We start from the raw sequence: 23080 nt of genomic DNA, 5'->3' as shown, positions 1-23080 counted from the left end.
GCCCCTGGTCAGAGGTTGCCAGCAATGTTTGCTTTCATGGATGACCCGACAGTTGTCCAACAGTCCGCTGATGCAGCAGTAGAGGTACTGGGCCGACTGGAAAGGTTGATGCGGTGGGCAAGAATGGGATTTAAAGCAAGAAAGTCGAGGAGTGTGGTAGTGAGACGAGGAGTGGTGGATAACATGCACAGGTTTGAGCTGGGAGGGGAGGTGGTTCCATCATTGGTAGAGGCCCCTGTGAAGAGTTTGGGAAGATGGTATACAGTGGAGTTGAATGATGTGGGAAGAGTAGAGGAGGTCAGAAACAAGCTTTTGAGAGGTTTGAAGAGGATTGATGGATGTGGTTTGCCGGGTAAGTTGAAGGTATGGTGTTTGAAGTTTGGGTTGATGCCACGAGTATTGTGGCCATTGATGATGTATGATATTGCAATTGGGCATGTAGAGAGGATGGAGGTTGTGGTGAGTGGGTTTGTGAGGAGGTGGTTGGGAGTGCCACGCTGTGTGACGAACATTGCCTTTTATGGTCAGGGTGGAAAACTCCAGTTTCCCTTGACATCATTAACCGAGGAGTTTAAGGTGGTGAGGGTGCGGGAGTTCATGATGTTGCGGGATTCAAGTGATGCAGTGGTAAAGAATGCTCTCCCAGAGAAGAAGGGAAGTCGGAAGTGGAATGCAAGAGCAGAGGTGGACGAGATGGAGGAGCGGTTGCAACAGGAGGAGGTCATGGGGATGGTACAGCATGGGAAGCATGGCTTGGGGTGGATGGAGCATGAGCGATGGGGAAAGGCATGTGTGAAAGAGAGGAGGAAGATGGTTGAGAGGGAGGTGAGAAGAAAGGAAGAGGAGGGGAGATATGTGAAAGCAGTCGGTCAGGCACAGCAAGGTGCTTGGACTAAGTGGGAAGGTGTGCGGGTGAGGATATTGAAGTGGCAAGAGATTTGGAGGATGGAGCCTATATTGTTGAATTTCCTGTTGCGGGCAACGTATGATGTGCTTCCGTCACCAGTAAACTTGAGATTGTGGGGGTTGTTGCAGGAGGAGAGATGTTATTTGTGTGGAGGTGTGGGAACGGTGCAGCATGCACTGAGTGCATGCTCAGTAGCATTGGCAGCAGGAAGATACAGGTGGCGACATGATCAGGTCCTGGCGGTGGTGGTGCAGATGGTGCAACAAGAGGTGCTGAGATCGAGAGAGAGAAGAGTGGAGAAGGAGACTGATGGGGGAGCGGTGTGGTTTGTCAAAGAGGGCCAAGTGGTAAGAGGTGGAAAGAGGAGGAGGTGGAAAGCAAGAGGGCTGTCAGATGCTTGTGATTGGCAGGTGGTGGCAGACCTAAAGCCACAATTGGTATTCCCAGAGGAGATCTGTGTGACAAGGTTGCAGCCTGACATTGTCATTTGGTCAAGTGCAACAAGACAGGTCATCTTAGGGGAGTTGTCGGTACCTTGGGACGAGAACATGGAGGAGGTGCACGAGAGGAAGAGAGGAAAGTACAGTGAGCTGGAGGCAGAGTGCCGGGAGAAGGGTTGGCGAGTTTCGTGTCAGCCATTTGAGGTGGGGTGGAGAGGGTATATTGGCAATTCCTTTTCTGCATTTCTTGCTAGGCTGGGAGTGTGTGAAACAGAAAGAAGGAGGATGTGTGACAAGGTGGCCCAGGTTGCCTTGAAAGCCTCATTTTGGATATGGAGGAAGTTTACGGAGGCACGTCGAATGGTGTAGGTTGGTTGAGTGTGTTTTTTTGTTTTGTTGTTGTTACCATTAATATTTCTTATTTTGTGTATATGAGTGAGTGGGTGAGGGTGTGTGTTTTTGCATGAATTAATTTTTGCATCAGTGTGTGTTTTTGTGTGTTGAGTGGTGTATGATGTAAGGGTAGGTGGTTGGTTGGTTGGTGTTGTGTGTGTATGTGTGTATGTGTGTGTATGGGTGTGTATGTGTGTGTATGAATGATCTGGTGTGTTTTTTGGTGAGTGGTGAAGGGTATAAAGGTGGGTTTTTGAGTGTTCCACCATGTTTGTTTGGTGCTGTGGATTCTGGATGTGGATGTGGGTGTGTTGTTGTTGTTGTTCGCACTGGCTGGGGGTGGGGGTATGTACGCATCCAGGTGCAGTTGCTGCATGTGGATGTGGATGTGCCCCTGCTGGCCCACCTTAGCTGACCTTAGAGGTTGAAGGGCCGAAAAGGGATGATGCTGAGGACCTCGACTGAGGACCCGGTCAGTGCGGCACACTTGTGACCAGGTGGGTGTTGAACATATATATATATATATATATATATATATATATATATATATATATAAAAAAATAATAAATAAACACAGACTTGGCATTTAATATGGAATTTTTTTTTTTGTGGGGGTGAACTTACTTTTCAAGATGTCTTAGAACCAAAAGTTCATTGGAATTATGTTGAAATTATTCTAGATTTTGTTAACGTGACGTTTAAAAGAAACAAAAAACACATTTGACATTTCGAAACAAATAAATTGATCCTTGAAAGTGATGGAAACTGATATCGAACTCAATTCACAGACAGTACTGTGTTAAACTTCTGTACGTTTTCCAGAAGTATCTCTTTATTTTGCACATTAGCCAAAAATTTTTTAAACAAAAACAAAAGTTAAATTACGACTGGGATTACGGACAGTAAAATTACAGTTCAGTACTTCGTGTAACCCCCACGAGCATTCAGGAGAGCACGTACACGTTGAGGCATGCTGTTCACGAGATTTGCCAAGGTTTGGACAGGATTCGCTTGCCATGCAGTGACAATAGCCTGCTGCAATTCACGCACAGAGGTCGGCTGCTGGTCCAAGTGGTCGATTTGATGCGTTAATTCTGCCCACAGGTTCTCTATCGGATTCATATCCGGGGACATGGCAGGCCACTCCATATGCTCTACACGACGGTCAGCAAGAAAGTGTTGGATCATGCGAGCACGATGAGGCCGATCGCTGTGCCAGGCTCGCCCAGACCGCCCGGAGATGCTCAGTCTCGCCTTTCCCGGGCTCGCCCGGCCCGTCCGGCGACACCCAGTCTCGCCGTTCCCGGGCATGTCCAGACTCGCCCAGGTCTCCCGGACATGCCCAGTCGTGCCTTTTAAGGGCAAACGCTCCGGCATGAGATATTTGAGTGCTTGTATATAATGCTGCCCGATAAACGGGCTTTTCAGAGTACCCGAGTTGATTTGATGCAATAAAGAAACTCGGACGAATTCCAGCTTTTTGTCGCGTCCATTCTTTCGATTCGAGTTGGAGCACAGCTCCTTCATTGGTGACCTACCGACATGGACATGGCAGTTGCCCTCAAACTGCCTACCTTCTGGGAGGCTCACGCGGCGGTTTGGTTCGCCCAGGCGGACTCCCAGTTCGCCCTGCGAGGCATCACCGCCGACAACACCCGCTTCCATCATGTGGTAGCAGCACTCGGCTCAGCCACCGCGGCCCGCGCCCTCAGCCTCCTCCAGCACCCGCCAGCCGCTGACAAGTATGGCGCGATCAAGAAGCTCCTCCTCGACGCTTTCGCCCTCTCATCGGCGGAACGCGCACGGCGCCTGCTCGACCTGCCCGAGCTCAGCGACACGCACCCGTCCGAGCGAATGGATTACATGCTCTCGTTGCTCGGGGAGCACGCCCCGGATTTTCTTTTTCAAGAGCTGTTCCTCCGTCAGCTGCCTAGCCAGGTACGCCTCGCCCTGGCAAGCACGCAGATCACGGATCCCCGCGCCCTCGCCAGGGAAGCCGACAAGATCTCCTCGGCAGGCCAACGCATCGGGGCAGCGACCTGGAGCCCGCCGCCGTCCGAAACAACGCCCATGGCGCCAGAGCATCCGGCACGGTCGGCGGCCGAACTGCCGGCGCAATTGGCGGCCGCTACGCCGCGCCGACCGCCTCCAACACGACGACCGGGGCCTACACCTGACCAGGCGTGGTGTTACTACCATGCCAGGTTCAGACAAAAGGCCCGGACATGCCGACCCCCGTGCACTTTCGGCAAGTCGGGAAACGGCTGGGCCGGCGTTCATTACCAGCCATGAGCGCCGGCCACACGGGCAACTTACTTTTTATCAGGGACAAAGCGTCCGGACGGCGCTTCCTGTGTGACACCGGCGCCCAACTGAGCGTCATACCCGCCTCCGATCAGGACAGGCAGTCCGCGGTTTGCGGCCCCTCCTTGGTGGCGGCCAACGGATCGGCCATCTGCACCTTGGGCCCGCGCAACGTCACCCTCTGCTTCGGCAGCCATCGCTTTTATTGGACTTTTGTGACCGCAAGCGTGCCCATGGCTCTGCTGGGCGCCGACTTCCTCTGCGCACACGGGCTGCTGGTTGACGTCAAACGGCGTCGCCTCGTCAATGCCGAGACCTTCAGCTCCCTGGCATGCACGTTGAGCAGCTCCGCGCCGACCGAGCTAGCATGCGACCTCCCGGCGGCGAACGAGTTTGCTCGCCTGCTCGCGGAGTTCCCGGCCCTCACGCGGCCAACGTTTTCGGCCGTCGCGGTACTACATGGTATCGAGCACCACATACCAACTACGGGCCCGCCGGTCTACGCCAGAGCCCGCCGCCTCGACCCAGCCAAGCTCGCCGTGGCCAAAGCCGAGTTCGACGCTTTGGAACACCTCGGCATCGTGCGGCGCTCCGATAGCGCGTGGGCTTCGCCACTACACATCGTACCGAAGCCGGGGGGCGGCTGGCGCCCATGTGGCAACTACCGCCGCCTTAACGACGTTACCACCCCCGACAGCTAGCATGCGCTAGCATGCGCTAGCCGATCCCGCACATTCAAGACTTCTCTGCCCGTTTGGCAGGACAGGTCATTTTTTCGAAGATCGATTTGATACGGGGATACCACCAGGTACCTGTCAGGCTGGCCGATGTCCCAAAAACGGCCGTCATCACGCCGTTCGGCTTATTCGAATTCCTTCGAATGCCATTTGGCCTCAAGAACGCGGCTCAGGCGTTCCAGCGCTTGATGGACGGCGTGCTGCGTGACCTGCCGTTCCTCTTCGTCTACCTGGACGACATCCTCGTCGCCAGCGCGTCCCGGGCCGAGCACCTCCTCCACCTCCGAACACTGTTCGGGCACCTCAGCGAGCACGGCCTAATCGTCAACCCGGCCAAATGCCACTTCTGCACGACAGCCGTTGATTTTTTGGGCCACCAGATCACCAAGAACGGGGCCGTGCCGCTGCCTACCAAGGTCGAGGCCATCACCGCGTTTCCGCGTCCCCGCTCCATCAAGGCCCTGCAGGAGTTCCTCGGAATGGTGAATTTCTATCACCGCTTCGTGCCCCGCGCTGCTCAGCTCATGCGGCCCCTCTACGAAGCCCTCCGGGGCAAGCCGGCCAAACACGACGTCATCTGGTCCACAGCCATGGACGCGGCATTTACAAGCTCAAAGCGGGCCCTCGCCGACGCAGCACTGCTCGCTCACCCGGTGCTCAACGCTCCCATCGCCCTCACCACGGATGCCTCCGACTACGTGGTGGGCGCCGTACATGAGCAATGGGTGAACGGGATTTGGCAGCCACTCGCTTTTTTCAGCCGGCAACTCCGGCCGAACGAGCTCAAATATAGCACGTTTGACCACGAGCTCCTCGGTCTACACCTGGCCGTTCGCCATTTCCGCCACCTCCTGGAGGGCCGACCCTTCACGGCTTTCGTCGACCACAAGCCGTTGGTTTACGCAATGGCCAAAGTCACGGAGCCGTGGTCGGCCGCCAGCAGCGCCACCTCTCCGCCGTGTCGGAGTTTACCACGGACATCCGGCACGTCGCCGGCAAAGACAACGCCGTGGCCGACTGTCTTTCTCGGGCCAGCGCGAACGCAGTCCACCTCGGCGTGGACTTCGCGCTTATGGCGGCTGACCAGACCACCGACACCACGGTGCAAGCCCTCCGGGCGGCGGACATGGGCCTCCGCCTGGCCGACGTCCCCTTCGCAGACACTGTCCTGCTCTGCGACGTCTCCCAAAGCCAGCCTCGCCCCATCGTGCCCGTTACCTGGCAACGCCGCATCTTCGCCTCCCTACACGGCCTTTCCCACCCGGGCCGGAAAGCTTCCCAGAAGCTGGTGTCGGCGCGATTCGTCTGGCACAGCCTTCGACGGGATGTCCGCGATTGGACCAGCACCTGCACGGCCTGCCAACAGGCCAAGGTCCACCGACACACCCAGGCCCCGCTGGCACCTTTCACCGTGCCCGAACGGCGTTTCGACCACGTCAACGTGGACCTGGTGGGCCCCCTCCCCCCCATCACGGGGTTTCACACACCTGCTCACCATGGTGGACAGGACCACCAGGTGGCCGGAGGCCGTTCCCCTCATCTCCACCACCACCGCCGACGTGGCGCAGGCTTTCATCGCCACCTGGGTCACCCGTTTCGGCGCACCGGCGGACATCTCTTCGGACCGTGGGCCGCAGTTCACCTCCGAGCTGTGGGGCGCGGTCGCCCGCAACCTGGGGGTCAGGCTCCACCGTACCACGGCCTACCACCCCCAAGCCAACGGGTTGTGCGAGCGGTTCCACCGTTCCATGAAGGCCGCGCTCATGGCCGGCCTTCAGGACGGCGGCTGGACCGACCGGCTACCGTGGGTCCTTTTGGGCCTCCGCACGGCCCCCAAGGAGGACCTCCGGGCTAGGCTGGGCCAAATCAGGGGTGATTTTAAATTTTTCATACTACAAGGTTGTAATTTACCTAAAAGTTGTGGCTGGTAACAGAAACAAAACCATGACATTTTTTTTCAAAAATATTGACGTCTTACGGTAAAACAGCCCGTTACCATAGCAACCGTTACAGACGACTCAAAAAATCCTTAAAATCGATGATTTCTCAGGCTGTGTATGACCCCCAGAGTTGATTCTGGTACCAAAAGATTCAGAATTGAAAGCCAAGGATGATTGGATAGCTTAACAATGTCTGTGACACAATTCAATACAACCTTTATCCCAAAAACTCATTTTTATCTCAAATTTAAGGCATTTGTTTGAAAAAAAAATGAAAATTTTGCTTTTTAATCATAGGATAATCATTAATCAGAGCTATAGTCAAATTAAATGTACTTTAAATTAACTTTTGTCATTGATTAAGCTTTTTTTGTCTCAAATTTAAGGTCTGACATTGAACATTGATAACAAAATAAAAAACCTAGTCCCAATTGTAATCAATGGAGGCCAATGACTTCTTAGTCACAACCTCAGTGGATGTTGCCAGTCCATGCAGCTTCTCCCTGACGCCCTTCACAACCCTGTATAGAGCCTGGAGCTGCGCCTCAGATTTGGGGGCCTTGTTAGTGTTCAAATCTGTGGCGAGTCCAAGTGTCCGCTCTGCTGCGTCATTGACAACTGGGAGTTTGGCCACAACTTCCTTGCCATGACGATAGCTGTCTGAGGTGGGCCACTGTGCAACGGGGAGCTTGACAAAACTGGAGTCAATACCCAAGAGTTCAAACATGCTCCAAGAGTCGTAACCAACAAAGTCTTTGAGGGCTTTACTCCCCAATTGCTGTGAGGCTGGCATCTCCTGTATCATGTTATGTGCAGTCCCATGGTACCTGAGCATAGCCCTTCTCATAGTCTGCTTGTCAGATGACGTTCTGTCCGAGAAGAGTGCCAAAGAGACCAATCTCTCTGAGAGGTACCACAAATGGTTTTGTAGCTTCTCTCGGGCCACAGTCACAAAGGACAGAAATTTGGCAGGCCACTTTGTTGGATTCTTTGCGATACTGGCCTCAGCCTTGAGGAGGTTCTTCATCAGGTACATGTCGTTAGATAGTGCATCTGCAGCACTGGTACATGTCAACCACGCTTTAGTGTAGAAGACTGACATGAATGCAGCGAGACTGGTTATGTCTTCCAGCTCTTCGGGTGTGTAGATATCTCCCAGCTGCCAACGGAAGAGTGCCACCTTTATAGTGTATAAAGTCTTGCTCATCCAACGGGCGTGGTGGAATGCCCCAGGAGCTTTGATAGTGATGGTCCTCATACCATCAGGGACAGTCCCTCCAAGAAACAGCAGTGTGAGGTGTGCCAGCTCCAGGTAGTCGTGTCGAAGAGTCTCCTTTGTGCTATTGTCCATCCACGTCTGAAGGAAGGTGATGGTGGCATGTACATGGCCAGCCAGCTCTCTCTGTTGAGCAGACACCTCGACCAATGTGTAGTTGCCCTGGTCCAATTCACTCCAAGTGTTGAGCAGTCGCTTGAACAGCTATTCATTAGGTCCTGTGGTGGGGCCATACACTATTGAGCAAGACGCCCCTCCAACCAATTCGTGGATGTGGTGCCGACACGCCAGTTGCAGAAGACTCCTGCCAAACTCAGTCTCCAGTCTTACTACGACTCCACTCTTGACCCCAGAGTTCACTGCCGTTGTATCGAAGACAAGAGCGCCTATCCTTGATGTGTGCAAGAGCGCCTTGAACGCCCTGATGAATGGTTAGAGTAACAACCGAAAGCAGGCATTAAAATTAATGATTGTAAGCTGCTTTTGTTAACTTTTTTTTATTGAAATGAAGATGGCCAAATTTAAACAACGTTATAACAGTTATAAAAACTGGACAATACAAGGTTGTAAAAGACAATTTAAAGTAAATTTAATCTGATTAATGGTTATCCTATGATTAAAAAGCAAAATTTTCAATTTTTTTCCATAAATATGCTTGAAATTTCAGACAAAAATCAGTTTTTTGGATAAAAGTGGTATTGAATTGTGTCACAGACATTGTTAAGCTATCCAATCATCCTTGGCTTTCAATTCTGCATCTTTTGGTACCAGAATCAACTCTGGGGGTCAAACACAGCTTGAGAAATCGTCAATTTAGGCATTTTTTGAGTCGTCTGTAACTGTTGCTATGGTAATGGGCTGTCTGACCGTAAAACGTCAATATTTTTGAATTTTTTTTTCATGATTTTGTTCCTGATACTCACTCACAACTTTTAGGTAAATTACATTGAATTAGGAAAATCACCTCCGATTTGGCCCAGCCTACTCCGGGCGTCCACCGCCGAGCTGGTCTACGGCCAGCCGCTACGCGTCCCAGGCGAATTCGTGCCCGACGCCACCAGTCCCTGGTCCGCAGCTCGCCAGCGCTCGGACCTCCAGGAGACCGCCTGATGGTTTGCCCCCGTGCCAACGTCCCACCACGGTGAACCCCAGGCCTACGTCCCCCCAGCGCTTCGCACAGCGGAGTACGTTTTCGTGCATCATGACGCACACTGGGGGCCACTCAGGCCGCCGTACGACGGACCCTTCCAGGTCCAGCGACGGGACGACAAGTCCTTCGTCATTGACGTCGGCGGACCGCCTCAAGCCGGCGCACGTGGACATCGACCAACCACCTCGGTTGGACCTTCCTCCGCGGCCAGCCCACCCCCCGTCCACGGTGCCTCCCGCTCGACCACCCACCCCCACACCAGACCCCCCCCCCCCCCCGACCCTCCAGGGGTCGCTTTGGCCGGGTCATCAGGACCCCCCTTAAATTGACCCTGCCGGTGCAAGTGGATTCTGGGGGGGCATGTGTAGCGGTTGCCGCTGAACATGCACAATCGCCTTACACCTGCCGAGGACGCAACCACGGAGCGATCGCTGTGCCGGGCTCGCCCAGACCGCCCGGAGACGCTCAGTCTCGCCTTTCCCGGGCATGCCCGGACTCGCCTTTCCCGGGCTCGCCCGGCCCGTCCGGCGACACCCAGTCTCGCCGTTCCCGGGCATGTCCAGACTCGCCCAGGTCTCCCGGACACGCCCAGTCACGCCTTTTAAGGGCAAACGCTCCGGCATGAGATATTCGAGTGCTTGTATATAATGCTGCCCGATAAACGGGCTTTTCAGAGTACCCGAGTTGATTTGATGCAATAAAGAAACTCGGACGAATTCCAGCTTTTTGTCGCGTCCATTCTTTCGATTCGTCTTGGAGCACAGCTCCTTCAATATAATATAACAAATATCATGAAACATTTACATTTTGTAGTCCACTGTATAATTTAAATAAACATAAATGCAAATTTTGCATGTGGAAAAAGTAAGTACACCCCTACATTTATCACTACTTCAAATACCTAAAATTAGAATAAGGTGCACCAGCTCAGGTGCAAATGATTAGAACATCGTTAGAGAGGATCTTGGAGGAACCTGTCTTATTTAAACCTCAGACATTTAGTTTGGTTTGCTCTTTGTTGTTGAAGTGTGTGGCATCACCATGCCTAGATCAAAAGAGCTCTCTCAGGCCTTCAGAAAGAAGGTTATAGATGCCTACAAGTCTGGGAAGGGATTTAAAAAGATCTCCAAACAACTTGAAATCAATCATTCGACTGTCCGGAAGATCATCTCAAGTGGAGAAGATTCCAAACAACTGCCAACTTGTTCAGGCCAGGCCGCCCCAGCAAGTTCAGCCCGAGAGCAGACCGCGAGATGCTGAAAGAAGTCTCTAGGAACCCTAGAATGTAATCACGGGACCTACACGTAGCTCTTGCCACTGTTGATGTCAAAGTGCACGAGTCTACCATTAGAAAGAGGCTGCAAAATTTGATCTACATGGACGGTGTGCCAGGAGGAAACCTTTGCTGTCCAGAAAAAACATCAGGGCAAGACTAAACTTTGCCAATGACCACCTCGGCAAAGACCAGCACTTCTGGAACAATGTGCTCTGGACAGATGAGTCAAAGGTAGAGCTATTTGGCCACAGTACCAGAAGACATGTTTGGCGAAAACCAAAGACAGCATTTGACCACAAGAACCTGATACCAACTGTAAAGCATGGTGGTGGAAATATTATGGTTTGGGGCAGCTTTGCTGCATCAGGGCCTGGGCAGCTCACCATCATAGAATCCACTATGAATTCTTCATTGTACCAGAGGGTGCTTGAGGATAATGTGAGGCCATCTGTCGGAAAGTTGAAGTTCAACCGTAGGTGGACCTTGCAACATGACAATGACCCTAAACATACCAGCAAATCCACCAAGGAATGGCTGAAAAGAAAGAAATGGAGGGTTCTGGAATGGCCAAGTCAGAGCCCAGATCTAAATCCCATCAATATGTTGTGGGGGGATTTGAAACGAGCTGTGCATGCAAGAAACCCCTCAAACATTGCACAGTTGAAAGAATTCTGCATGGAGGAGTAGGCAAAAATTTCTCGCAGTCGATGTCAGAGACTGGTAGACAGTTATAAGAAACGCCTTCTTGGGGTTGTTTCTGCCATAGGGGGCAATACCACCTATTGGAGCCAAGGGTGTACTTACTTTTTCCACATGCAAAATTTGCATTGATGTTTACTTAAATCATACAATAGACTACAAAATGTAAATGTTTCATGATATTTGTTATATTATATCATCTTTATCTATCAATATTGTTGAAATGAAGATCAAATAGCTGTATGTTGAAAAATGTTGAACAAGTCAAAACTTTACATGGGGTGTACTTACTTTTTCATGTGACTGTATATATATATACCGGTGTTTCAAAAAATTAGACTATTTTAACTTTTTATGGCAGGAAAATTACCAAAGGTTAGCAAGTTCAGTGATACATTGATAGAAAGCATCCACCATGCCATTTTCAAATCACTCATGATACTGCTTGTAATTGACATTTTCAATGTGTGCTCCAACTCTGTTCAAACAGGCTTGGATCTTGACTCCAAAATTGTCCACAACTCATCTGCAAATGGCTGGAGTGGTAGCCTAATGGTAATCCTCCACCTCCTGCTTCAGGACAGCCAGGGTTTGAAGTTTGTTGGTGTAAACCTGACCTTTGGCAGCACCCAAAAAGAAGAAAATCCAATGGCTTCAAATCCACGCTGTGGGTCACCCACTGATGTGCTGTGCCCAGGCTGATGACACGATTTTGAAACAGCTGGTGGAGCAAGTCGATGGTGTCACCTGCAGTGTGCAGTGGGGTACTGTCCTGCATGAACCATGGAAGTCAGTTGGTTTGGAGACAGAAGTTGAGCGAGATCAGCATGGAATCGGCGTAAGTCCTCGCAGTACCGCTCTCCATTGACTGCCACCATCTTACCATTAGTGTCCTCGAATCAATACGGTCCCCAGCATACCCCATCTGGCATTCAATTCACAGAAGCACATGGACTTGGGGCCCTTGAGAGACATCTCAGACACCTCCTCAGGAGGCTCAGCACCCCAGAAGATGTTGTTGTTGTGATTATTGGTAGCCCCATTCAAATAGACGTGTGCTTCATCACTGAACCACAAGGAGTTGATCCAATTTGGGTACCTTTCCATTCAGGTCAACCAATCACACGTTGCTACTCGTCTTGCCATGTCATTCAGAATTAGTTTCAGATATGATGTCGGGTTAGAGCTCGAGTTCAGAAATGAGAATGTACCACACAGATGAGGCTGAGATCACCAGGAACACCGATTATGGGATTTCTTCGGACTTTCGATGACGGAATCTCTCACAAGATCAATGTTCCCTTGGTCCTTGGTAACACTTGGTAAGCGGCCACTGTTGCCTTTATTTTGATTTTTCACGCTTCCATATCCTTGGAAGTGCTCCCTCCACAAACCGCTGAATGCTCCCATTGGAAGGTCTATTACGGGTGTGAATATTGTAATACTGACTATCATCAGCACATCTACACGTAGGATTTTGTCTCAAACCACAAAGTCACGATTTTCACTTTTTGTTCCACTGTGAACCCTAACCCTAACATCGTTGATGTAGTGTCCAACCGACTACTTGTTAGAAATGGCATACTCCTTGGGTTAATACTTGGTGGAAGCACCTTCCACTGCAATTACACAACAATATACAGCAATTACAGCTGTGAGTCTGTTGGGATAGGTCTCCAACAACTTTGCACACCTTGATTGGGCAATATTTGCCCATTTTTCTGTACAAAACTGGTCAAGCTCAATCAAGTTGCGTGGGGAGCGTTGATAGACAGAAATCTTCAATGATGCCACAGAGTTTAGATTGGATTTAGGTCGGGCTCTGACTGGGCCACTCAAGGACATTTATCTTTTGGTTCCATAGCCACTCCAGGTATAGCTTTGGCTGTGTGCTTCAGCTTGTTGTCATACCGAAAGGTGAACTTCTGTACCAATTTCAGCTCTATTGAAGAAGGCAGCAGGTTTTCCTCTCGGAATTTTCTGTTGTTTGCTCCATCCATTTTCCCTTCTATCCTGACAAGTGCCCCAGTCCCTGCTGAATATAAACATCCCCATAACATGATGCTGCCACCACCAGGCTTCACAGTAGGGATGGTGTTCTTTGGGTGATGTGCTGTGTTGCCGGTAAACATAACGTTTTGCATTTAGGCCAAAAAGTTCCATCTTGGTTTTGTCAGACCACAAAACGTTTTGCAATATGGCTTCAGGTGTGTGATTTTTGGAGGCGATTGGTTACACCTGAGCTAATTTACAATTGCTATTATAAGGGGGGTGGACACTTATTCAACCAGGATATTCTACAGGGTGTCCACAAAGTCACACATCATAGGAAAAACATAAGATTTGTAAGATTGGCTACATCAGTTGTTCAAAATGTGTCCCACCAATCTCAAACATGTTTGTAAACAGAAAAGCAGGTTTCTCTGAATGTTCTTCATCATATCCAAGCTAATTGTTGAATTAAATAATTTAATTTCCTATGATAAATAAGCAATTAAATAATTTCCTATTATGTGTGACTTTGTGGACACCTTGTAGTTTTGTATTTTTAATTAATTTTCTGAAATTTGAAGAATTTGTTTTTCACTTGGAAGTTGTGGGTTACAGTGTGTAAATAAAGGTGGGAAAAGTCTGATTTAATGCAATTTAATTCCAGGCTATAAAGCAACAAAAGGTGAAAATTTTGAAGGGGGTGTACACTTTCTATAGGCATTTATCTTTTGGAGACTCTTTAGAGACCACTGCCACTGAAGACCACTGAAGTCAGTTTACATATACCCGTAACTTGTGTACCAAAATTCACCAAAGAATGGCAAAGCAACAACCGAAATCCACATCGCACCCCTCCTCCCCCCTCCCTCGACCAAATATCACAATACAAATGCACTTTGTGTTGATTATATGTTAACCACAACACTTCTGAAGTCTGTGCAGCTGGAAAATAACCTTTTTACAGTTTACAACTGGCAAGGAAAGATTAGAAATCGGTGCTTCATTTTATCCTCATCATTGCAGGTGTTGTTACTTCTAGATACATAATCTACAAGCTTCAGTTATACGGCTTTGATCTGTTGGTTTTATGCAGGGATAAGCGAGTGTAGACGGCAGGTCCACAAGCCTTGTTTTTCAATGAAAATAAAATAAAATGCTTAACCAAGGCTGGACGATAATTAAGGGCATGATGCAGCCCAAACAAATATTCAAATTAATCGTCAGTGTGCCTGAGGTCGAGAAACAAGGTCGTGGACCAAGAGAGCTCTCTACCGTATGGAGTCCCTGCTCCAACTGGAAAAGCAAGAGGCAGTGTGGATATGGGGGAGAGTTCAATCAAATGATCACAATTAACAGGTTCACAAAAAAAATCTTATACTCCACTGTACCTTACTTACCTGAGTATCCTAGCAGTGCAAACAAAAGAGCTCTTAGAAGTTGCCGAGTCAGCTGTGACTGGCATACTAAACCATCGGTGCTTAAAGGGTTCATCCTTGCACAAAAAATGCAAAATGGTGCAATTTGACCACTGCCACTGAAGATATCAATCCCTCCCCCCCGCACACTTGCTCCTCAACCTCAACCTCCTAATTCATTCTCAACCTCACAACTCCATTTTCTCCTACACCACGATACCCATCCTTTGTCTCACTGATCCACCAACCCTTCTCAATTTGATGTAGATCAGATAGACTCCCAAAAATAATAGTCTCTACCGTATGTCACTCATCCAGAGTGACCATATATAGGAGGGCAGGGATCGAAGGTAATGGGGTAAAGATCCTTAGGGCATGCCAATGAACAAAATAGTTAAATATGGCCTAGTGGCTGGTCTACATAGGCCTTGATCTCAGAGTTCTTGAATTCAAATCTGACTGAAGGCAGTGGTTAAGGATTTGGATTGGAAGCTGCTGGAAACCTCGATAGTGATAAATTAATGACTACCAAAATGTCAGCAAAACACAACTGGCTCACCAATTACCTTCAAGGATAGTTTAATCTGCCTGCTGTTGGTCTAGTCCACACGATGGTCTGAAGACCGTCTGGTCAACAAACAAACCAGGTCCACACATTGTGGCTGACTCTTGATGCCCTTAAAGCAACATTAAATGGGCACCATAATATCATGAAAATGTAGAGAGCAACCAAATAAAAATGGAAAGCTGAATATCTGTTTACTCTTCGATCTTAAGAGATTACTTCCAAACATTACCAGCTTGCACAATCAAGCACATCCTCACAGCTGTGCCATAGTCCCAGGGTTTAGAAAAAAAGGGGGGAGGACAACAAAAAACACCAAATACCATCTGCACAACCAAAAAGAGTCTCCAAACAACAGCTGCTAAAAAGTAACAATTACCGGCCCAATAGAGAGCATCCCAAGATTATCCTCTTGGTTCAAACCTAGCATCCTAAATTCAGACTGATAATTAATTGAATGAGATTGTACCATGGTCGAATTGCCAGCCACCACCGTGCTGTCTTATAGTGTCACCTATATTACACAACACCCGATGTACCATACTCTGCGTTACAGAGCGCTGGATGTGCCGAAGCAGTTTCTGGACCTGGCGTTATGCTGGGGGATTTGCCATCCCTCTCCCAGTAGTCGTTAGGGCATGAATTTGTAATTTGTTCAGGGTACTTCGCGATGGATGCCGTGGGATCTTAAACATCCACCAACTAATGCTGGCAGACGGGACGCCAGGTTAGCATCCATATTACACTACAGTGCACATTATATGCAGAAAATGTCCTGCATACCTTTCACAACCTGTGGGATTGGTTGATTCACACTCTCCAATGCTATTTCACTTACCTTTCCAGGGACACCAAAATTGTGATGGGAAATTTTCAGGAAATAGATTTCAATTTATCATTGGTGGTGTTGGCTTCACAGTTAAGGTGGCTGGCTTGATCCTAAGTTTGAGCTTAGGGTCCTAAGGTCCTAAGTTTGAGCCCTTGCTGTGCTGTTGAAATAACACCAGGTGGGTTGACTCAGCCTGTCATCCTCCTGAGGTCAGCAAAATGAGTGCCAGCTTACTGGTAATAGGGGGCGCGTTGCATCAGGGGCACAGCCACGCCCACATAAAATGATGCAGCCAAGCAGCCACAGGCTGCATAAGACCCACCATGATCATTGGTACGGGAGGTGTTGGTATGAATGAAAATTAATGATAAAAAATAAGGTCTGCAGTTAGCAAGTACAAACAACCAATTTTAACACAGGTAGACATTTTAACACATGCATGTGTTACAATACCACAATCACCCAACCATACCGAAGCTACCTACCAGTCCCACCAATATCCATGTACCACTCTATCTTTAATGCTTCTAGGTAAGACAAACATAAATTCCTTCCACTCCCAACATCAGCTCTCCCCCCAACCACCTTCCCCCACACTCCATTTTTACAGCATCTTCAAACAATTTGGGAGTTGTATGTAATATATGATATTTGTAAGTACCAGTGTAAACTACACAAAGTTATGTGCTGAGACAGATCAAAATGTGTAAGTGGGCAGAGTAAGAGAGGATGGCCCAATGCATAGTTTGCATTTTTATACCTTCTTGCATTTCATCAGACTGCTTGCGCTTCTCGTACACGACGATGATGGCAACAAGCAAGATCACCTCGATCAGAATGCCCAAGAAAGGCCAGAGTGGAGCGAGGCGCGAGCGTACTCGCAGCAGGATCGTGTGAGAGTCTTTCCCTAGTGTGTTGGATGCACTGCAGCGGTACATGCCAGCATCGCGCTTCAGGTCCAGATTTCGAAGGTGCAGCTCTGTACTCTTTTCAGCATTGAACACTGTCACCCGATCTTCAGTTCCATTTGTGACCAGCTGTGTGCATAACACCACATACCATCCATAAAATACCAAACACATACCCTGATCAATTTCCAAAATCACTCAACATGACAAGCCTGGGTTGACTCTCCTCCCTGAGAAAGACCCTGATTCATACACCACAGAAGCACCGAGCTAGGTGGAGAACGTACGCACCCGAAAGGAACCTTCCACGGAATGCTCCCATTCCCAAGTGAATTCAGGGAAGCCGTGCGCTTTGCACACAAGCTTAACATCCCTGTTCTCTTTGCTGTTCTCAGACTTCTTGTGCATTGTGATACCAGGCTTTGCTAGGGAACAAAGAAACATTTAACAGTGTAGCGTCACCAAATTGTGGTCAACATACGCTGCCCATAATAACTAATTTTCTGATTCCCATGGCATAGGATGCCTTAAAATGAAAATGCATAGTTGACCCTCAATAATACGAACACCGCTAATTATTTAATTTGAATAGTTTAAAAAAATCAATGTGCATCAATTCCGACATCGACTATTCTCACTTTGCTTCTGTATACTGTATATATCATACGGCAATTAATCCCAAATCCAAACACTTACACTACTTCATTGTATGTTGAACTCTGTTAAAAGTGTCCAGTAACTCATGAATACAATAGAAACATGAACATTAAAAAAATTAAAAAAACGAAAAATCATTGCAACTAAAGCGAGGTCGATGGCACGCCATCGCAAATCCCTATGCTTCCAACCTAAAGCAAAGTTGAAAGATGGCAAAAGCTTCCACCAGGAATGACCAAATATTGAGGTTTTTTTTTATTTCCATTTTGATACGTGACCCTAAGTCACCACTCCATGGGGCATGAACCAGGGTCCAAAATCATTGTTAGACATTTCATGCGTCCCCCAATGTTGATTGCATACAAAAGGTTTCCTGAAAAGAATGTTTAAAATGTGCCCGTAATTGCCTTTTTTGGAACCCAACATTTTACCCTGCCCCAAGGGGAGCGTGGCCAAAAATGATATTGCTGTTGTACCTTCATGCCATGTGGTGATCATAACTACCAAGTTTGGTGAATTTCTGCACAACCATTTAGGAGATAGCATGGCGGACAGAGAGAGACAGACAGACGAAGCTGAATACAATATCCCCCCGTTTTTTTTTCCAACACGCGTTGGTGGCGAAACCTTCGATGGCGGAGGTAATAAAACATAGGGACAATACCCCTGGTGCTAACTGTAGAATAAACAGTGTTTAAAGTCTGCACTGACTAAACAGTGTCATTTTAAACAAATTTTAATGGTTGCTAGAAGACAGGACAGCATGTAGAATCATACTAACATAATCATAAGACTTTAAACAAACAAACAAAAAAATACCTATTTTAAGGGGCAACTCCCACCCCGTGTACCTCCTCAGACCCCAATTTTTCCAATGCCTTGAACAAGCCATGGTACATCACGGATGATGAAGGTTGTGGTGAAGTTTCATCGAAATAGTGTGTGTAGTTTCAGAGGAAAAAGCAAATTCCTATTTTGGGGGTTCAAACCTGGATCCACTTTGACCCGCGGTAGACCCCCTTAAATCCCAACTTAATTTTAATGCAGTGAACAAATTTTAGTCTCAACACAACAAATATAATTTGTGCCAAATTTGGTCGCAATCAGCGGTTTCGGAGAAGAAGTTTTAAGTGTTTACGGACGGACGGAGTGACTGACAGACTGAAGGACGACGCGCCATCGCATAAGCTCCCCTGAACTTCATTCCAGGTGAGCTAAAACACGTTTTGTTGAGGTTGTATATTGTGATTTGTTGTCAACAACACAAAGTTAATTACTTTAGTGAATTACTATAATGTTTACACCTGTGACTGTTATTAAAAAGATTGCTTGACACAGGCTTATTATAACACTTCCGTGTTCAGGCCTCGAGTGACAAACAATGCCGCATTCGGGTAATATGTATTGTGAAGGTCATATGTATGCAACCTAATGACGGAAACTGTGTTTCTTTGGTGCGTTTATCCCCTACCTCTAAATCCTCTCCATTTCTGAACGATCCGTGCTGTTACTTTTTAAACTTTAATACACCGCGTCACGAAGATCGGCATGGTATGATTGGTGCTGTTGCTTGTATGCTCACCTGGAACGAAGTTCAGGGGAGCTTATGCGGTGGCGCGTCGTCCGATCGTCATTCCGTCAGTCCATCAGTCCGTCCGGCTGTAAACACTTGAAACTTCTTCTCTGAAACTGCTGATGGGATTGCGACCACATTTGGCACAAATGATTCAAGATTCAAGAGTCTTTATTATTACATGTCCGATACAAATATAAGGCAGTAAAATTCTTAAGTATTGGCTCCTCAACTTTGCAGTAACAATAAATAAAATAACAATATAAAATAAGAAATAGCAACAATAATAACAATATATAATAAGAATAAAAAGTAAGTAGCAGCTCTAATAATAATAATGTTTCAGTTTTTCATTAATAAAGTGATAGCGGCAATAACATAAGAATACTAATCGTAAGTAGAGAATAATAATGGTAAATAACAGCAATAATAATAAGTAGCAGCAATAATAAAGTAATGCAGTGATAATAAAGGAACAGTGAACAGTGAATGATATTTGTTGTGTTGTGATTAAAGTTTGTTCACGGCATTAAAAAAAATGGGGGTCTAAGGGGGTCTACCGTAGGTCAAACTAGATCCAGGTTTGACCCCCCCAAAATAGGAATTTGCTTTCTTTTCTGAAACTACACACACAATTTTGATGAAACTTGACCACAACCTTCATCACCCGTGATGTACCAAAGTTTGTTCACGGCATTGAAAAAAAATCTGCCCCTTTGGCGGTCTACGGGTGGTTGCCCCACAAAATCGGTGTTTGCTTTCTTCTCAGAAACTACACACGCAATTCCGATGAAACTTCACCACAACCATCACCACCTGTGATGTACCAATGTTTGTTCAAGGCATTGGAAAAATTGGGGTCTGAGGAGGTACACAGGGTGGGAGGGGTGAGGAGGGTTGCCCCCCAAAATAAGTTGGTTTTTTATGTTTGTTTGTTTAAAGTCTTTTAATTATGTTGGTATGATTCTACATGTTGCCCTGGCTTCTAGCAACCATTGAAATTGATTTAAAATACCCTTAGTCGGTGCAGTATACTGTTTATTCTACCAGGTGAGCGCCCAGGGGTATTGCCCCTCTGTTTTGTTTTTAATCTACTGAGTCACAAAGATCGGCACAGTATGATCCGTCTGTTGCTTTTTTAAACTTTAATCTCTCGTGTCACGAAGATCGGCACGGTATGATCCGTCTGTTGCTTTTATAAACTTCAATATACAGCGTCACGGAGATCGGCAAGGTATGATCCACTTGTTGAATTTCTAACTTTAATCTACTGTGTCACAAAGATCTGCATGGTATGATAAATGTTGCTTTTTGAACTTTAATGTACCGCATCATGAAGATCGGCACGGTATGATGCCCAGCAGAGCACTTCTGGTGGCTTCACTCATGCTAATAGAGATAGCTCTAGAAATGACCAGTTAGGGCGCATTGCACCTCTGGATTTATTACAACACCGCCGTGTTCATGCTCCCCCATCTGCAATCCTTTCCGTCTGTTGCACAGAAATTACACGGGCTCAACTACTGATGTTAATTACTCGGTTTTTATTTATTTTATTTTGCATTCCCATGTATATTTTCGAATATTTTAGATTCTGACTTAATACAGTGGAACCTTGACTTACGAGTGCACCAACTTACGAGTTTTCCGAGATACGAGCCGTCGCTCGGGCGGTTTATTGCTTTGAGATGCGAGCCGAGATCTGAGTTACGAGCTTACGCTACCCGCCACCAGGTGGGTTCCGGTCACGTGGTTATCTTGCCGTGCAAGTATCTCTGCCGTATATCGCTGCTGCTTTGTTTTCGCATTTTGGTTATTTTGGAAAATTTCTTAGTTTTAACCATGGGTCCTAAGAAATTGAGTGCCAAGGGAAGAGAGGATGATGTGCTTGGATATAAAACACGCAATCGTCGAAAAACATGAGCGAGGTGTGCGTGTTGTCGACTTGGTGAGGCGGATGTGAAGGCAGCTGAAGATTTTATTATAACTTTTGCCGAACTGATAGAAGCCGAACGATACATCCCCCAGCAAATCTTCAACTGTGACGAGACAGGGCTCTTCTGGAAAAAGATGCCGAGGAGGACGTATATAACGGCAGAGGAGAAGAGCATGCCAGGCCACAACTTGTTCAGAGTGCCGGCGATAGCTCGCCTTCTCTTTGTGGAAAACACGGTACTGAGAAGAAGAAGAGGATGATGTGCTTGGATATAAAACACGCAATCGTCGAAAAACATGAGCGAGGTGTGCGTGTTGTCGACTTGGTGAGGCGGATGTGAAGGCAGCTGAAGATTTTATTATAACTTTTGCCGAACTGATAGAAGCCGAACGATACATCCCCCAGCAAATCTTCAACTGTGACGAGACAGGGCTCTTCTGGAAAAAGATGCCGAGGAGGACGTATATAACGGCAGAGGAGAAGAGCATGCCAGGCCACAACTTGTTCAGAGTGCCGGCGATAGCTCGCCTTCTCTTTGTGGAAAACACGGTGAGATCCTTAACATCCAACAACTAATGGGACGCAAACGGGGCGCCCAGTTTAGCGGTACACACATTGATGAATCACCCTGCCTGTGATTCACCCATGACAGGTTATAGCTGGGTCGGGATTCAAACCCAGGCTGGACAGTTTAGAGTCAAGTGTGCGTACCTCCAGTCCAGGCCATCCTGCCAACTTGTATGCTGCATACAGGTGAAATATAAAGCGCAAGATATTTTTATATATACTGTATATTTAAAAAAAAATTGGTGTGGTTTTTGGCGGGCTGGAACGGATTAATAGCATTTCAATGCATTTTAATGGGGAAATTTAATTTGAGAAACGAGCAAATTGAGTTACGAGCTCGGTCACAGAACGAATTAAACTCGTAAGTCAAGGTTCCACTGTATCTCAATACATATGGCATTGACTAAAGGTAGATAGAAGGATTAAAAATATAAATTCAAGCACAAAAAACAACAACATACACTTCACCCTGATGGTCTCATTAACTTCAGGAGTAGTTTTGAAGATGCACATATAGATGCCAGAATTTCCCGCTCCAGGAGTCGTTATTCTGTTAAAAAAAAAGGGCATACATTAACAGAATATATTTTACTAAATACAAAACGACAAGGAGAGGCTCGAAAGAGAAACTCAGAATGGAAACTACAAGTTCCTGAAACTTTCCAGCAGAAACAAGAGGTAAAGTTGCATTCTCTGGTAAAATATAGTTACAGACCTGGACTGAGGAGGGATATGGCCTGGGTAGGCGGGGGGGGGGGGGGGGGGGGTAAAATGGGGGATATATTAGAATAGTTCTTTCATAGCACATGTTAGAGTAAATTTGATGAAATTCCGATGAGAGTTAATGTTTCGTGCTCGTGTTTAGAAAGATCTAGTCTCTGCCACTCCTTTGTGTATGCCTAAGCCATGCCTTTTCCCCTCCGTACAATCATAAACCTTCCCTGTTGTATCTCTGTCTGTATGTGTGTGTGCAATTTTCCATTCCAGCACCCAATCAGCACGGCACACAACGGCAAAGGTTGGCCAAAGATCACCATTTGATACCACGGGACCATCAAATGGGCTGTTGAACTTGTCCATACATGGACAGGCTGTGGTGGCCAATGGGCGCATGCCACGGATGGTCTGATTTCCCCAACCCCGACCATGCGGAAGTTATAAAAGGCGCACACCGCATGTGTGGTGGTGGTCGGTAATTGGTTCTTTCTTGCTGCTATGTGGTTCCTGTCTTGTATTTTCGTGGCTCTATGGTGTGGCTTTGTGGCACAAGTCACGGTTAAATGGAGAGCTGATGCGCTGTGAATTTGGCTGGGGAAGAACGCATGGCATTATAGAGGACCAACCTCGCATCAGTCTGTGCACAACCGAACAAGGGCACTAGACCACGGGAATGAATGAGAATTGCACATGTAGCAGGTTTCTCTTTGTCTCGTCTTCTACTCTCTCTGTCCCATGTTTCCCCGAATGAAAGAGCGAAAGTGTACTTGTTAAGTCAATGTGGTTCCAAGCGTGCAAT

General features: G+C 47.4%; 1 protein-coding gene across 1 annotated transcript in view; it reads right to left on the bottom strand.

The window, feature by feature from the left end:
- LOC137434427 (neuroplastin-like) overlaps positions 1-23080 on the bottom strand; it is a 55866-nt gene that overhangs the window by 11326 nt on the left and 21460 nt on the right. Inside the window, exons 3-5 of the mRNA XM_068127405.2 lie at positions 22026-22114; positions 17123-17256; positions 16684-16960 (exon numbers count right to left, since the gene is read on the bottom strand). Coding sequence (XP_067983506.1) covers positions 16684-16960; positions 17123-17256; positions 22026-22114 — 500 coding nt within the window. The remainder of the gene's footprint in view (positions 1-16683; positions 16961-17122; positions 17257-22025; positions 22115-23080) is intronic.

This window comes from Myxine glutinosa, chromosome 10 (genome assembly GCF_964187855.1).
Source record: "Myxine glutinosa chromosome 10, kmMyxGlut1.1, whole genome shotgun sequence".
Lineage (NCBI taxonomy): Eukaryota > Metazoa > Chordata > Myxini > Myxiniformes > Myxinidae > Myxine > Myxine glutinosa.
The sequence above is the reverse complement of the archived record's forward strand: the minus strand, read 5'-3'. Positions and strand labels throughout refer to the sequence as shown.